Source organism: Asterias amurensis, chromosome 13, assembly GCF_032118995.1.
Source record: "Asterias amurensis chromosome 13, ASM3211899v1".
Lineage (NCBI taxonomy): Eukaryota > Metazoa > Echinodermata > Asteroidea > Forcipulatida > Asteriidae > Asterias > Asterias amurensis.
The window spans coordinates 18,471,739-18,488,883 of NC_092660.1; the positions used below are offsets into that span (position 1 = coordinate 18,471,739).

A 17,145-nucleotide genomic window follows, 5' to 3' on the forward strand; every position below is an offset into this window, starting at 1 on the left:
GACGTGGGGTTAAACTAGTGGGGTTATTAGGTGGTGATGTGCACCATGCATTCCATGCTCAATGCTTTCCTGCCTTACCACGTACCCAACATTCCACCAATTGTTGATAACAATAGAAACATTATACGAACGGTGCTCATCAAACCGTTCATGTATTACACGCACACGTCGTATTCTCAATGCCTCGTTTTAAATAGGGTCTGTACTGCTATGTTCTTCACTGACAACTTTGTTGTTTTGCTGTTAAATAAGGGATACACGGAGTTTATTCCAAAAATAACAAGGCCTATTTTATCCAACTGAAGTCCAACTGCTGTACGAAGAGCCAGTCGTCTGCCACAAATCTGTACGCATGGATTTTGAACGCGAAATAAAGCAACATCATCATAAATCCAACCCATCTAAAAGCAAGGAGTCCAGGGTGACATTCAAGGAAAGGTCACGAAGGTAAGCTTGTCAAATTAGTAGACATTTTTTAACATTGATTGAAACCTTGTATTGAAGAGTTTGCTTCACGTGTTACTTCGAAGCGCACAAACTAAGTAATTAGACCAAAGTTAATATCTGTACTGCTGCACCATTCGGTTAACTATCATTTGCAAATCAACATTCAATCGTACATTTCATTGCTAGGCCTGAGCTCTCGCGCACTATACTGCCCAAAATAACTGAAATTGCGTTTCAAGAGAGTAGGTTTTAAAGGCCTGGACACTACTGGTAATTACTCATAATAACTGTAAGCATAGAAAATTACTTGGTATTGAGCAATGAAGAGCAGCTGTTGAAAACATTGTGAGAAACGGTTCTCTCTGAAGTAACGTAGTTTTTGAGAAAGAGTTAATTTCTCACTCAATAAGCCTTTTATAAGACATCAAAGCACACTCATTTTTGCAACAATAGTATTTTTCTTTCATTATTCTCTTGCAACTTTTATAACCAATTGAATCCCAATTGTTTATCTTTTTATGCAAATGTAGGGATACACCAAGTAAGGATACTGGTCTTGACAATTACCAAAAGTGTCCAAGACCACTGTGTAGACCTGCAAGTTGTTTTAGTTTCCACGATGTTGTAATAGTTCAAACTGCCTTTGCCCTTCTGCACTAATTCTATCAATTGAACTTCCTGGGCAGATAATTACATAATTTGACCTAATTGTAGGGATAACTAGCAGTCGAATATACGGCATTTTTGCCTCAGACGATACTGCAATAATTGCAACTCTGCTATATCTGTAAATTCCTAATCAAAAGAATTGCTATCAGTGGCGGCAATTTCCCCCAAGCAAACTATAACTCTACACTTGATTCAGACTCTGTTCGAGTTAATGGCTTCTGGCTACGGCCAGATCGCTGTCAATGAATATTCTTCATCGTTACCCTAGTGTCGGCCAACAGCCATAGCCAGCTATAGCCAAAGTCACTTTCTTGGAACGCGATCGTAGTCTCGATTGAACACTGAAACAGCACCCCTGGCGGTAATTTGGTCACAATCTCCAGTGACTCGTTCGCAGTATCAGTAGTAACAACGTTGGGCTTTGAAAGTATTTCCAAATCTGTAATAATCGAATGGGGTATGCATAATGCATATCACGGCAGATTCCCCAAAACGAAACCAGTGAGTGTTTAAAGGCATATTGTACACTTTTGGTATTTTAATTGTCAAAGACCAATACCCTCACTTGGTGTATTGATTGTATGTTTTAAATAAAAATCTTGTGAAAATCTTGGCTCAATTTGTCATCGAAGTTGCAAGCAAATAAGTTTGTGGTGTCACCTTTGACCCAACCTCATAGGGTTAAACCAATCGTGTAACGTATGCTGATGTACTAAAGGTACTGAACACGTTTGGTAATTGTCAAAACAACAGTCTTCTCACTTGTTGTATCCCAACATATGCATAAAATAACAAACCTGTGACAATTTGGACTCAATTGGTCATTGAAGTTGCAAGAAAATGATGAAAGGAAAAAACACCATTGTTGCACAAAATAGTGTGCTTTAATTCAGATACATGTAGGAATAAAAGGCTTCTGGCCAGATTTTTTTTTATTATTCTAGTGAGAAATTACCTCTTTCTCAAAAACTACGTTACTTCAGAAGTAGTCGTTTCTCACAATGTTTTATACTATACCAACAGCTCTACGTTGCTCGTTACCAAGTAAGGTTTTATGCTAATATGTATTTTGAGTAATTACCAAACGTGTGCAGTGCCTTTAAGCATACCGTATGCTGAAGTTTCCCAAACTTAGAAAAAACATGTGTACTATAACTGCATATTATAATCATAACCATAACTACACAATAAAAGAATATACACTGAATGAGGTTTTCTCTTTTTAGCTCTTAATTTTATTTTCTTCTCTTAACTAAATACCAGAGTTTAACGCCATTTAGATTGACTCAGTCAGTCGTAGCAATATTTAATATCACTTCATTTATAAACACGACTTTTAATTATAATAGTCTTTTGTTTAATAAATACATTATTTTATAAGTTGCAGGACATTATTATACATTATATTTTTATCGTTCCACGATATTTGTAAGAAAATAATACGAGTGCCATAATTCAATTTTGAGCACAAATCATACACAAATGGTATAACGATTTTCCAATAAGTTGGCAACATCTTTTTGCCGTTTTCACTAATGACTAAAGGTCAAACACGTATTTCTCAGTTTAGACCACCCCCCCCCCCCACAACCAAAAAAGAAAAAAGATGAAAGAATGTTTTTCTTTCGCTGAAAACAGTGTAAAGACACGCATTAATTCTTTAAGTTCTTCATCAGCTAAACAAAATAGACACATTTTCAGTAGCCACCTCCATTTTTGGTTGTCAAAAATGTTCCACATTAATACACATCTAAACATGACGAAGGCCTAATCATCATCACACCACAGCAAGAAAAAACAAAAAACAAAAATGCAAATCATAAAAGAGGAATGGAAACAATTAAAATCAAAATAGGCCACACAAACTTAACATTGATAAAGTTAAATTATGCTTTAAATAGATGTTAAATTTGCATCGGGAATATATATTTTTTGTTTTTACCCATATACACCGATGCACTGTATACTCGGTATTTACCCGAGTTCTGTGAACAAAAATTGCAAGCTGTTTAGGCAGCAAACCTTGATTGTAGGCATTTTCGCTAAGCAAAAATCTCATAAGGTTAGGAAAGCAATTAATTTTGCTAAGCGCATAAAAAAATGCATATATCTTATAAGCTGGTTACCTTTCTTAAATAATAAATAATGTACTAATTATGACTGGTACCCCACAAATATTTTGTTAGGCACGTGATATTAATGATTTTTTTTTTGTTAAGCAGTTCTGTCATAAGTTGGACCGGGAATAATTATAACAGGAACGTGCATTTAATGCAATTTTAGGATTTACAAGCTAGTTGTCTCGGCAAGTATGGGTTAACCTTAGATAGACGGTGAGGGCGGAAACGGCACATTGGACGTATGCCGACAGAGCAACTTATTCCACGTGCGCTTGGCAGCCATTTGAATCTGGCGGTACTTTGCTGCGTATATGAACGGGTTTACACACATGTTGCCCATCAGTAGGCATGTGGTCACGCTCTGCCCGATGTTTTGGTGGTAGGAGATCCCAACGCTGTATATGATGTACTCGATCTCTACTGGCGTCCAACAGATTACGTACGTGGCGAAGACTAGGCAGAGGGTCTTGGTGACGTTGCGCCGGGCCTTGACGAGCATGAGTTGGGTGGGGCCGCTGCGGCATCGCACCCCTTCGGTTATGAAACTGCTTCCTGAGAGAAAAATACCAAACCAAATTAATTTGTCAGTATTGTTCGGGACTATGCCTACTGATGACGGTGCTTACTTTCATAAACGTTTTAGATGGAATTTTATTTTGTCTAATTATAAATTTACAAATGCTGCCATCGTACAATATTTCAAATGTGTAAAAATATGTTTATAGAAATGTACAGTAACTCATTTTGAAAACAACTTTAAGAAGCTGCAGTGCTTTGTAATTGTTTTGAATAAGTAATCAATTGGGTTTGGGGGTCTTTTTTATCTTTTGTGTTGAGTTTGTAAGGTGAATTACCTCGTCTTTTACTGGGAGTCATCGTGGTGGTGGAACATCGGCGCCTTCGCTCGCCATATTTGGCAAGTTTCTTGAGTCTAGCGATAATGCGGACGTAAGCGAAAGACATGATTGAGAGTGGGATGAGGTATTCCACAAGTAGCGTCAGGCCACCGAAGACATTCTGCAGGGCATCACTGGGGAACTCCTGGTAGCACTGACCCTGGTCACCCTTTGAGATGACCATCCAGTACGATTGATAGGTCAAACCGATCAGCCACGCCAAGAGCATGGTCAGCTTTGCCTTGCGTCTGGTGAAGTGGTTAAGTCGGAAGATGGGATGGAGCACCGAGATGTAACGCTCTATGGTCACGAGTACGAGGTTGATGGTAGAGATGTGGAGCAGAGACCAGAACAACGCCTTGGAGTACCACACCTTGCATGAGAGGTCCTCTACCCAACCACCGACTGAAAGGAGAGGGCGCCACCGATCAAGCTGCAGGGCGGCAAACATCATCGAGCTGACGAAGTCGATGACAGACTGGTGGAAGATGTAAAGGCTCGTCAGGGTGCGAGTTAGATTCCAGTTTAGACAGAAGAGTATAATTATCAGACCGTTGCCAAGGAGGCCTAGACCGGCTATCATGAGGCTGATTGCGAAGGCGGCTGTTTCGACGGCGTTGTTGGACTTTGAACCAATCGCTAGGCTGAAGTTGGAGGCATCCGTCGTCGTCATGGCTTCATGATAAACAGAAGTTTCGTCACTGAGTTCGAAACTGAGCAGTAGCCATAGAAAGATCCAAATGCACACGGTCGCCATTATCTACGAGAAATTGGAAAAAAACGTACATGGGAATCATTATGGCGTCTTTGTTTTTCTATGGCGGGGTAGATTGGGGAATATTTGGGAGGAATTAGCCTTTAATGATACAGCCATGGAACATGACACACAAAGTATGGGAACGACATTTGGCTTTAAGGCCATTAGCAGTTCTTCATTCGTAGTAGTTAATAACCAGGGCAGTGCTTTTCAGAACTAGAAACGAGTCTCCCGAATTCCGAATTTTACTTTGCGGCAGTAGATAACAAGACAGGTTCACAAAAGAACAAATCTATACAGCAAAGTACTCACAATATACTCAGGTGTTAACACACACCATGGAGCTACCATACACACAATGCCCCAAATCTCATACAGACGAAAAAAGACGCATTGCGTCTTTTTTCGTCAACAAAGCGTCTTTTTTCCTAAAATGAGTCTCCTTTTTTTCGAATGTGCTAAGTCGCAAGACCTGGGCCCAATTTCATAAAGCTATTAAGCTGGAAACGAAAACAAATTTTAAAAAAAATGGCTGTGGTACCAGTCACATCAATGGTAAATTGTTATGGTGCTCTGGCTGGTAACCTATTTTTGCTGAGCAAGCGTTTTTATGAAATTGGACCATGACAAATCACTAAAAGTGCAGACTAACACTTTCAATCCCTTTTAGTCCAGCGAACTGTAAATAATATAAAGAATTATTACCTCCCAAATAACGTTATTGGAGCCTTAAAGACAGTGGACACTATTGGTAATTAGAAGACCAGTCTTCACGGTTGGTGTATCTCAGCATGTGCTCAAAATAACAAACCTGTGAAAATTTGAGTTCAATCGGTCAACGAAATTGCGAGATAATAATGAAAGAAAAAAAACCCTGGCACACAAAGTTTGTGCTTTCTGATGCTTGATTCGAGACCTCAAATTCTAAACTTGATGTCTCTAAATTAAGTTCGTGGAAAATGACTTCTTTCTCGAAAACTGCATCATTGTAGAGGGAGCCGTTTCTTACAATGTTTTATATTATCAACATCTCCCCATTACTTTTAATCAGGGGAGGTTTTATGATGGTTATTATTTTGACATGGCTTGACATGGCTTGATACAACTTACAACATTGATTATGACTTACATGTATCCTTTTGCATTTGGGCTAGAAAATTCCTCCACCAATAACTCGATTCTCGGGTTAGATATATATCACACAGTAACTGGAGAGCAAATACGGAGATGTAACTCAAGAATTCACGTTGTTTTGGTGCAGCAAACGCAAGTTTAACTCTAAATCGTAGATACATGACACCTTGGCCATGCCCTATGTCGCAACAACTAAATTGTCTGGGCACTGTTTTCATCAAAACAAAATTGAAGATGAGCGCTCTTTCGATGGCTGACCAATCACGTTCTGCGTAAGTGACGTAATCCCTAATGATGTCATTATCTCTTTTAACAGTGCCTATTGTCTGCGTTGAACCCTACACCAGCGAGGACAAGATAAAAGATGCACCAACCTAACAGAGAATCATTGTCTATGGACAGCTCCCGGAGATTTCTTCGTAAGAACAGGTGATGTACTTTTCACATGGTTCTTGTAAACAGATTATCTAAGCACGGGAGGGCGGGTAATACAATTGTTGTTGTTGTTGCTGTTGTTTTTTAACAGGGAAATTCTTAAAGGCACTGAACACCTTTGATAATTGTCAAAATACCAATATTCTCACTTGGTGTATCCCAACATAATGCATCACATATCAAATCTGTGAAAGTTTTGACTCAACTTGTCATCGAAGTTGCAAGAGAATAATGAAAGAAAAGAAAAACCCTTTTTGCAAAAATTTATTTGCTTTCAGCTGCCCCCAGGCTTGAAGTCTTTTAATATTTTTAAGAGAGAAATTACCTCTTTCTCAAAGACTATGTTACTTCAGAGGGAGCAGCCGTTCCTCACAATGTTTTATACTAACAACAGCTCTCTTTAATTTTTTTTTCTCACGTAGTTCTGGTAAACAGATTAACCAAAAACGGGGGGTTGGGGGTATACAATTTGGTTTTCGGAAGAAGGACATTCTAAACAAACAACACAACTTCTTGATAAACTTGTTACAAATGAGTTATGTTATTATATGTTTGTAATTTTTCATTGAAACAGCGAAAACGGCCGTGAATTTTTTGGCAGTGATTTCGTGCACTTTCGTTTACATTACGCTTATTTCTATTGCTGCAATTAAAATAAGCAACAGTACTAGATGAACATGTTTTTTTTTTTTTTTTTTTTTTTTTTTTTTTAACACAACTCAACCAACCTGATACAAAACTAGTAAAGTTATTAGTATTTGTTTGTATTGATTACAACAAAAACGGTCGTGATTTTGTTTGGGCGGTGTTTATTAGCATGGTCATTTACATTGTGTTTATTTCTATTGTAAACAATAGTCTTTAGAATAATTAGTGGTGCGCGATGAAAAGCAATGACGCTTGAAGTGTTTCCATCATTAAATGAGAAAGGGGAAAACGTTGTATTACTTTAGGCCTAAGAATAATCGAGTACAAAAATGAAATAAAACATGTATTGACCTAATGCACCTAACGCCAACGCAAATGACAAACCTGGTTAGGTCATTAAAAACAAAAACACAACTAAATCAATCCGATGCTTGAACGCTTAAATGAACGGCTTGATCCACACACAGCAGTAGCTGCTTATTTGGACCCCGCCATTAAATTTTAAAGGTTTCACAAAGAGATAAGACTAGTCTTAAAGGGAAGGTACACGTTCGGTAATTACTCAAAACAAATATTAACTTAAAAACTGACTTGGTAACGAGCATTGGAGAGCTGTTGGTAGTATAAAACATTGTGGGGAACGACTCCCTCTGAAGTAACGTAGTTTTTGAAAAGGAGGTTAATTTTCACTAAAGTAATAAAAGACTTCTAGCTAGAAGTCTTTTATTCCTATCTGAAAGCACACAAATTCGTCCAAAAAGGTTAGTTTTTTCGTTCATCATTTTCTCCCAACTCCGATGACCAATTGAGTTCCAATTTTCACAGGTTTGTTTATTTATGCACATGTTGAGATACATTAAGTGAGAACACTGGTCTTTGGCAATTACCAATAGTGTACCTTCCCTTTAAATTTCGAGTGAGATAAGACTAGTCTTATATCGAGTTAGGACGAGTTACTCGTCCTAACTTAGGACTAGCCTCAAATTTGTCATATCTCCTATAGGACTAGTCATATTAGTATTCTCACTTGGTGTATCCCAACATGAGCATAAAATAAAAATCTGTGAAAATTTTGAGTCAATTGGTCATCGCAGTTGCAAGAAAATAATGCAAGAAAAACACCCTTGTTTTACAACTTGAGTGTATTTTCAGATGCCTAATCAGGCATGAAGTCTTTTATTATTTGAGTGAGAAGTTTCCCCTTTCTCAAAACTATGTTACTTAAGAGAGAGAGAGCCATTCCTCACAATGTTCTATGCTACCAACAGCTCTCCATTGCGCATTACCAAGCAAGTTTTTTGGTTAATTATTTTAAGTGATTACTGATAGTGTCTATTGCTTTTAAAAACATTAAAGGCAGGGGACACTATTGGTAATTGTCAAAGACTAGCCTTCACAGTTAGTGTATCTCAACATATGCATAAAATAAACCTGTGAAAATTTGAGCTCAATCGGTCATCGAACTTGCGAGATAATAATGAGAGAAAAAAAAACACCCTTGTCACAACAAGTTGTGTGCTTTTAGATGGTTGATTTCGAGACCTCAAGTTCTAAATCTGAGGTCTCGAAATCAAATTCATGGAAATTACTTCTCGAAAACTATGGCACTTCAGAGGGAGCCGTTTCTCACAATGTTTTATACCATCAACCTCTCCCCATTACTCGTCACCAAGTAAGGTTTTATGCTAATAATTATTTTGAGTAATTACCAATAGTGTCCACTGCCGTTAAGCCTCCCATGAGAAATACTCTGCTAGGGTAGAAACGACGACAGGCCATAAACTATTTTGTTGCAAAAAAAAAAAGGGTACAACAGCAAATTAGATTTGTCCGTCTGCCATTCTCTTTTGAACCAAAATGTAGGCCGCGCTAATTAAACTGTCAAGTTTATTGCCATTTTATATAAAGCCCACGGCCAGCTGGAGCTCTGAGGTGCTTTGGGAAGAATTGTTTACAGTCAGATTGTCTAATTGAGCCAGCCATCCCTGACTGGGTTTGTTTGTGCCAAGAGAACATTAAAGGCACTGGACACTATTTGTAACTACTCAAAATAATTGTCAGCATAAAAACTTACTTTGTAACAAGCAATGGAGCGTTGTTGATAGTGTAAAACATTGTGGGAAACGGCTCCCTCTGAAGTAACGAAGTTTTTTTTGTAAAGGGTAATTTCACACTTCAGGCCTGAAGCCTTTTATTGTGCATCTGAAAGCACACACATTTGTGCAACAAGGGTGTTTTTTATTACACTATTCTCTTGCAACTTCGATATGACCAACTGAGGCAAAAATTTCACAGATTTGTTATTTTATACATATGTTAAGATACACCAAGTGAGAACTTGTCCTTGAAAATTTTACCAAAGGAATATGAAGAACCACTAACCAGACACCATGTTAAAGGTGTCCATGCTCAGAGCAATGTGATTTCCAGCAACATTCCTTCTTTTTTTCTTTCTTTTTTTTGCAACTTCGATAATCAATCGAGTCAAAACAAAATTCACAGGTTTGTATATGTTGGGATACACCAAGTGAGAGTACTGGCAGTGTATCAATATTTTTCTAGAGATCGTGTGCACGAAGGCCCCATGAGCAATAGAAACGAAACACTAGTAGTGGGTCTGGAACATCAAAACAGCCAGTGGCAAGTGTTGGAAAGAGTACACGATGAGGGGACAGATATGGGAAAATGGGTTTGTTTTTGTTCCTACAGGGTTGGTGAGAAACAACTCTCGAATGTTCTTTTTTTATAAGCGGGAAGATAGACTAAGTGGGGGCCTCTTATTTTGAGGGGGTAGGTTTTAAAATTTGTCATGGGGAGGGGGGGGGGTGGGCTGGCTCTGACAAAGGTGGGAGTTGGGGTGTTCTTGGTGTGTTTTAGTATTGATTAGAGTGTGTTTAACCCAGGTCCAGTTTCATAAAGCTGTTAAGCAGAAAATACTGCTGAGTAAATTTCTGTAAAACGGTCAAATTGATAGGGTGGGCCAAGCAAAATAGTAATGTGATTTCAGACAAGAAAACTAAAAATCTGTGACATTTTTATTCAAGTCAAAACCCATTATCACAGTCAACCAAATCTAAACAATATTAAATCTTTACATACAATTATCATCTGGATCCAAATCAGTGTGCTGCTTAAGAAACAAAAAGTAGCTAAGCCCAACAACATTATGCTTACCAGAATACGGTCACAAGCCAAAATACTATGTCACATGTACAATAACATGTTTTGACTGGTATCCTGCTTTACTTGCTTAGCAAACAAAGTTTTTAGTAAATTTAAGACTTGATGTACATACAGTGCCCAATTTCATTGAGCTGCTTAAGGACAACAAAATCATGCATACCAGAATAAGGTTACCGGCCAAAATTACCATGTCACTTTTACAATCTGTGACAGGTATCCTGCTAATGTTTGCTGAGCAGAAAATATTTAAGCAGTATTTTTGCTAAGCAGCTCTAGAAAATTGGGCCTAGGTGTATAACCTAGTATAAGGCATTGGGGTACAAGTGTGTACACTGCTTGAGAAAAAAATCCAAATTTTTCCTCAGAAATGTAATTTAGCCCTCCCTATTATTCTAAGACTTTCCACCTCCTGTAGTAACACCATGTACATGTGTAGGATATAAAAGTTGCATGGTGCAGATACAACCTAGTAAGATTTGCCATTACACCAAGTATGTACACTGCTTGAGAAAAGTTCCCACATATTTTTCATTAGAAATGTAATTTAGCCCTCCCTATTCTTCCACCTCCTACTTAAGTGGCCCCATTCCTAGACTAGCTCTTAGTTCATTCATCGCGGCGATCTCCCCAGCTTCTGTCTTGGGTCCTCCGCTGCGTTTGCCCTCGTCTTTGTCACGTTCGGAGCCTCGTTCTGAGCGGCTGTGGCGGCTGCTGGACTTGTGGGACTTTTCCTTCCTGAAAGTCAAACGCGAAAAGGCCATTAGAATCCTCCTACATACAGATGATGCTCGGCTAGCATTGGGTACATGAGTTTGTACAGCTGGTATTATGTGGAAACTAAATGGCTTGTGTACTGTGGACACAGTCTCCTGTGCTGTGGAGCAACAGACTGCCACAAAGTTCCATACCTTCTAAGCTAGCACTGGGGGCAGGCAGGTATGCTTCGTTTTTGAAAGGGCACCAAGGCATTTTCTCCCTGGTAAAGGGCCCCTATAAGGAAATTGTAAATTTCTACTGGATAATTTTAATCAATCGCCTTTGTTGTTTCAGTGAAGTATCAGGCCTGTTTGTATTCTGTGGACACAGTCTCCCGTGGAGCAACAGACTGTTCCACAGTACCATACATTCTAGGCTAGCATTGGGTACATGGTGTCTTCTTCAGTTTACACACTTGGTATTATGTGGAAACCCCATGGCTTGTGTACTGTGGTCTTGGTCTCCACAGTCTCCAGTGGTATTTTGTGGAAGGAGCCAGTTGGAGCCAGTCTACCAATAGTAATGCAGTTAATGTGCAAATCTGTGAAAACTTTGTTCACATTGAATTGTTTCTCAGATTTAAATGTTTCGGTGAGGATAGATTATTCAAACCATAGGGCCTATTACTTCAAAAGGAAACCTTTCTCAAAATAGTTGATACCATCAATAGCTGCAGCGCTTCTCACCAAGTAAGTTTTTTATGGTCATTAAAATTGGAATATTTATTGTATGATTATACCTTTGAGCAAACTAATTTTCTTAATGACCATCTTTTTCCATCATAGTTTATTCCAGATGAGGATTCTTTTCGGTTTCACACAAGATATCGAACGAGCTTACCTATGATCCTCCGGTGATTTCGACCGATGCCGATGAGTTCTGCTCCTGTCGTCATCACGATGTCTGTGAGCGGGGGATCGTGACCGATGGCGTCTCTCCCGAGACCTGCTGCGATTTCTACGCGGGCTCCGTCTGCGCTCTCTACGCGGTGATGGACTTCTCTTACGAGGTGAGCGACTTCGTCTAAAAAGTACAAAAACAAATTCGTTTGTGTAATTTGTATTGACTTATCATTTAATATCATAGTTTTGTAGCCAGCACCTGGATCGGTGTCACCGTTCGAGAAGTTTAATCGATCTTTTTAATTGAAACACAATCGTAAGACTTATCTCTTCATTCTCTGAAATACCTTTAAAGGCACTGGACACTATTAGTAATTACTCAAAATAATTGTTAGCATAAAAACTTACATGATAACAAGCAAGTATTAGTACAATGATATCCAGGAAATCTGTTGCGAAAAAACAATTATTACCTTCTGGGTGGAGATCGACTACGACTTCTTCGCCGTTTTGGTGAGGGGCTTCGGTGTCTGCCACTTCGGCTTCTCTCTGGGGATCGGCGTACTTCCTACACAGAAAAACAAACATACAAACAGATGCAACTGAATGAATAGTCAAACATCAGGCCACAAGCTGAAATTCAGACAAAGGTAATGGATTTCATGCTTGAAATCGACCTTTGACCCGTATACAAGTGTTCTCCACCTTTGTCATTTTCGAAAAACATACCAGGATTTAAGAGCAACTGAATGAAAAGTCTGTGTTGCCATGTAGAGCACTAAGCTAAATCAATCACAAGAACCATTGCTGCCCTCACAGGTACCCATTTACCCCTGGGTGATGAAAAGCTTAATTAAATGTTTGGCTCTAAGACACTAGTGTCATGATTACATGGGTGTTTGGCCGATTCACGGTGAACGCAAACCACATATTCACCTACGCTTTTTCTAAAAGATGCTTCACGGATGCACATTAGTATAATAATAATAATTAATAATGGCTTCTTATATAGCGCTCAGGTCCGTCACGCAGTGACCCTCATGGCGCTCAAACATTATTAATCCTGGTCACTAGGCCTTAAATCATTCCTTAAACCATCTCAGCTCCCTGGGGAGTATACAGCCTTGTGCAACAAATGCGCTACTCGGCTAAATCAATCACAATAACCATCTCTGCCCTCACAGGTACCCATTTACCCCTCGGTGGAGAGAAGCAATTATAGTAAAGTGTCTTGCTCAGGGACACAAGTATCACGACCGGATTCAAACCCACACTCAGCTGAACAGAATCACCAGAGCTTGAATTCGGTGCTCTTATCCGCTCCGCCACGACACCCCCAGTATAACACTATGCTCATGGTAGGATTAGTAACTGCTGTGTGCATGCATCAGTGACCTCCTTGAAGATGAAGATGATTGTTACCTGTGCCTCCATCTCCTCATCACTGGATGATTCTGCCTCATCAAGATCATCATCGAGAGCACTGACCTACAAGATACGTATAAACATGAAAATATATCAAGAGTTGTATTTTATCATTCAAATTTGATTAATTTATTCCCCCTTCCCTCTTACCCTTTAAAGGTTTTTGTAGATCAAGTTTTTTGGCCATGACATGAATCCCTACTCACTGTGAATGAAGATCTATTTTGTATAATTTACCTGTAGAAGTTTTAGCGTCAATAGTAGTTAAGTTTTTGAGAAGAAAAAAAAGGTGAAAATCACAGAGCAATGTTTTTAGGAGAGAAAGCATAAGTCCGTTGTACATAAGTAGGATTTGATAAGATATAGAAGAGATAAGATATAGAAGAGTTTGCGGTAACACCATGTAATGATCTCTAAATGAGTTGAGGTGGTTCTGAAAAGAACTGTTGGTTTAACTCGACGTTTCGATCAGTATGCTCTGATCGTCTTCTGGAGAATGCTGGACTCTGATGCTGCATGCTGCTTAAGTACAGGGCGGCGGATAAGCATGGTGATGCACGAAGGTGGGAAGTTGAACTCGATGATGCGTGGTGAAACCTGCTGTGGAGCCTTGGGTAGTGTGTGGGCACAAAATGAGCACACACACCCCCCACACACTACCCAAGGCCGCAAACTCTTCTATATCCGTTGTACATGCCAACTAATTTTCGTCTCACTTGACCTCCTTTCCATGTCTCTACAGTGACTCCTTACCCTTGGTTCCAGCTGCTCGGTATCCTCAAGAACCTGTCGTTTCTGCAGTCGAGGAAGAATGATGTCGCAAACTCTCTCCTCATGGAGTAACTCATCCATGTACTCGTCGACATGAGACAGATAAAAATCTACAAGAAAATTACGAAAATACAAATGCTCAAATCAAAATGTTGAACCTCTGCATCGCCAGAATCGCTAAGGTTAAACAATCATCAGGGTGTGGGTTGTATCCCGGTCATGACAGTTGTGTCTTTGAAGCAAGATGTGTCACTAAATAATTGCATCTCTCCCTGCAAGGCTAGACGTTAATATTGCAGGCCAGACACTTCACAGAGGCAACAAAGGCGATTGCATCCATGCCCCCTGGTCATTTGCCTTGGTGCCCTAGAAATGCTGTAGTAGATATTCACAGTTTCCTCATAGGGTGCCCTTTACAGAGGAGATAATGCATTGGTGCCCTTGCCCTTTTAAAAAACAAAGCAGACAGGCCTCATATTGTGTTTGAAAAAAGACTTTGAAGCCCCAGAGCAGCTCAGGACTATACATACTCCCAAGGGAGCTGAGAAAGATTAAAGGAATGTTGTTGGCCCAATGACCAGGGCACTAATGTAAAGTGCATCGATCAGTTATTGAAAAAAACGCTAAATATAAGAACTGTACATGTAGTTATTTAATTATTAACCCTTATAAGGTGCTAAATAATTGGGTCTCAGAATTCATCACTGCAATTACCTATCTTTCTGAAAGTTTGTTTATACTCAGCGCCTTGAGTACCTTGTTTGCTACGTGCGCTATATAAGACTTTGATATTATTATTATTACTGGGTTAGAGACAATATTTTCATGCACAGCCACAGGCCTGCTACGATCAGTCCCCCCTAAATGTTCTGTAACAATATGTTTGTAGTCACCTCCTTCTTTATCTTGTTTTCTGATCTTCCTGTAGTCGTTGTAGAGCGGCTCTATGTACTTGAAGATGTCCAGCGATTCACCCGTCAGCCTCATGTATGTAGCTCCTAAGGCTCGGACGTACCTGTGATGGGATAAATTTGAATTTTTATTTTTAACATAAAGCTATTTGAAGGTATAATATTTGGTCCTTTTGAAAAAAATAGGAACATTTTTATAGAATTCAAGGACCGGCCTGCATTGTGCATATTTTGGTGTAGGCTTTAACAGACATTTCAGAGCACAATTTTTTAAAGATTTTTCCAAAGTAAAAACGGACTAAAGTAGGAAGAACATCATGCCTGTATTATATGGTATTTGAGGCATTGCATGGTGAGGTATCATTGTATATTTAGGTTGCGGTAACAACATGTGTATATACCTACTTTGCTGTTTAGATTTTTGTTCTTTGAGAACTTTTCTTACTATTTATTCTGCTGCCATGGAGTAAATATTCAAAATTCGGTAGAATGTGCGTGTAGTCCTTATTAACTACTGCCTGGGTGGAAAGTAGGAAATCGGCAGGGACAACTACATGTACTTTAGCTTAGTGGATCAAGGGTACTTCACTCTATAAACTTCACTGGCGTGGAATGAGTTCTTAAATGGTATTAATGACAATTGCCTCAAAAGTGCATCCAATTCTCAAGCCTAGTTCAAACTTGGCAGTCTTAACACTTTTACATGAATGCCAATGGGAAGCGAATATTAAAGTCACAAATCCGAATATTATGCAATTCACAATGAAAACAGAGGTTTGAGGTCAATATTTCCTTCCCATTCGTATTCACAGGAAGTATGAACCGTACTTCACTCTTGCAAGAATCGGTTGAAATTCTTAAAAACTTGGAGAGGCATAAAGTTTGAAGAGTTTGAGCTAGTTTTTAGTGTTTTAAACTCACTTAAAATCCTCATTCTTAATGAACTCGATGATGATATCCTTTTCCGGTTGAATTTGAAGCATCTTCAATATGAGGCAAAGGAAGGGGCTCGGCTTGATGTTACCTCCGTACGTTCCACCGATGTAACGAAGCTCCATGGCTTTGTCCACCAATAACTCGGCTGTTAACAAAACATTTAGTTTGTGTAATAATTTGTTCATCAAATTCATTTGAATTGTATAAATAATTCATGCTTTCTTTGATTGTACTGCTAAGTTGCATATTTGTTATATAAATAAACAGAACAAAATCTACTGGATTTTCCAAAGAAGTGGATGGAAAAAGCAACACCAACAAAACAAAACAGAAAACAAACGATGACAAACTGACACACTGACTTTGTTTTGATTAAGTCTTGTTTGACCATAATTGCATTAAAAATAAGTAGGCCTATGACATTTCTGTCAAAACAAAGTGATTTACCACTACCGTGACTACCATACCATGACCACTCTACACCACACCACACTGTCAGTGATGTCAGTAGTCACTGATTCTGAAACGTACCTTTGTTTCATATCGGCAAATGTTCCGCTCGATGTCATATAATTTAATCTGCACCTTTTTAGCCATAGCCCACCCTTTCTAAAGTCAGTCTGCCAGTGCCAGAGCAGTGGCCATTGTATATGTTTTTTACATTGAATAATGTGTTCCGGACTGTGTTGCAGCTGTGTCTGTGCAGTGACTGCTTTGCACCACCTGCAGTCTGCTGCTCTGTGTGTGCGCTGTGTGCTTTTTTAATACAAATTTCAAATCTTTTTTTTATCAATTTAAAAGACAGATTTTCAACTAAAATTTACAAACCTGTAAGCGCAAAACATTCCTCTTTCCAGTACTTTGATTCGTAGATCCGAGATCTGATGATTTTCTCCACCAAATACTGTGGATTTGTGCCTTTGACGCTGTGCGCGTCTTTCACTGTGCGATTCGCCATTTTGTTTGAGGTCACAGGTCAAATCCTGCTGAATAATTGTTTCAGCCGTTCACTTTAGGTTTTCTGATTAAATATATCTTTTATTGCGCAAAATTAGTATTTTATCCAATAAAACATAACTTTAACTATAGCATGAGTATATTATATATCTTTGTAGACAATAAAATTGCTATTTGTCAACTTAATAAACTTATTATAATGAATAAAGCCCCAAATCTCACACGAAAAAAGGCTAGGCGGAACATTGGGAAAGCGCC

The 17,145-nt window shown here is 38.9% G+C and overlaps 2 protein-coding genes across 2 annotated transcripts; both read right to left on the minus strand.

The window, feature by feature from the left end:
• Window positions 1-2,345: 2,345 nt before the first annotated feature.
• Window positions 2,346-6,233, minus strand: LOC139946391 (galanin receptor 2b-like). Its single transcript, XM_071944035.1, has 3 exons — window positions 6,019-6,233; window positions 4,091-4,892; window positions 2,346-3,788 (listed from the first exon to the last, which is right to left on the minus strand). The coding sequence occupies exons 2-3, from the start codon at window positions 4,887-4,889 to the stop codon at window positions 3,439-3,441; spliced, it is 1,149 nt and encodes a 382-aa protein (XP_071800136.1). The 5' UTR covers window positions 4,890-4,892; window positions 6,019-6,233; the 3' UTR covers window positions 2,346-3,438.
• Window positions 6,234-10,174: 3,941 nt separating this feature from the next.
• Window positions 10,175-16,888, minus strand: LOC139946394 (pre-mRNA-splicing factor 38A-like). The gene is made up of 8 exons (XM_071944039.1): window positions 16,759-16,888; window positions 15,916-16,075; window positions 14,977-15,098; window positions 14,066-14,193; window positions 13,310-13,375; window positions 12,361-12,455; window positions 11,886-12,068; window positions 10,175-11,024 (listed from the first exon to the last, which is right to left on the minus strand). The coding sequence occupies exons 1-8, from the start codon at window positions 16,886-16,888 to the stop codon at window positions 10,859-10,861; spliced, it is 1,050 nt and encodes a 349-aa protein (XP_071800140.1). The 3' UTR covers window positions 10,175-10,858.
• Between the last annotated feature and the right edge of the window lie 257 nt (window positions 16,889-17,145).

Excerpts from the sequence above, each read along its gene's own strand:
- LOC139946394 (XM_071944039.1), bottom strand. The coding sequence starts at position 16,888 with ATGGCGAATCGCACAGTGAAAGACGCGCACAGCGTCAAAGGCACAAAT. Across the intron at positions 13,376-14,065 it reads CCGAGCAGCTGGAACCAAGG|GTCAGTGCTCTCGATGATGA; the intron begins GTAAGGAGTCAC and ends CGTATCTTGTAG. Across the intron at positions 12,069-12,360 it reads AGTCGATCTCCACCCAGAAG|ACGAAGTCGCTCACCTCGTA; the intron begins GTAATAATTGTT and ends TGTACTTTTTAG.
- LOC139946391 (XM_071944035.1), bottom strand. The coding sequence starts at position 4,889 with ATGGCGACCGTGTGCATTTGGATCTTTCTATGGCTACTGCTCAGTTTC. Across the intron at positions 3,789-4,090 it reads GACTCCCAGTAAAAGACGAG|GAAGCAGTTTCATAACCGAA; the intron begins GTAATTCACCTT and ends TTTTTCTCTCAG.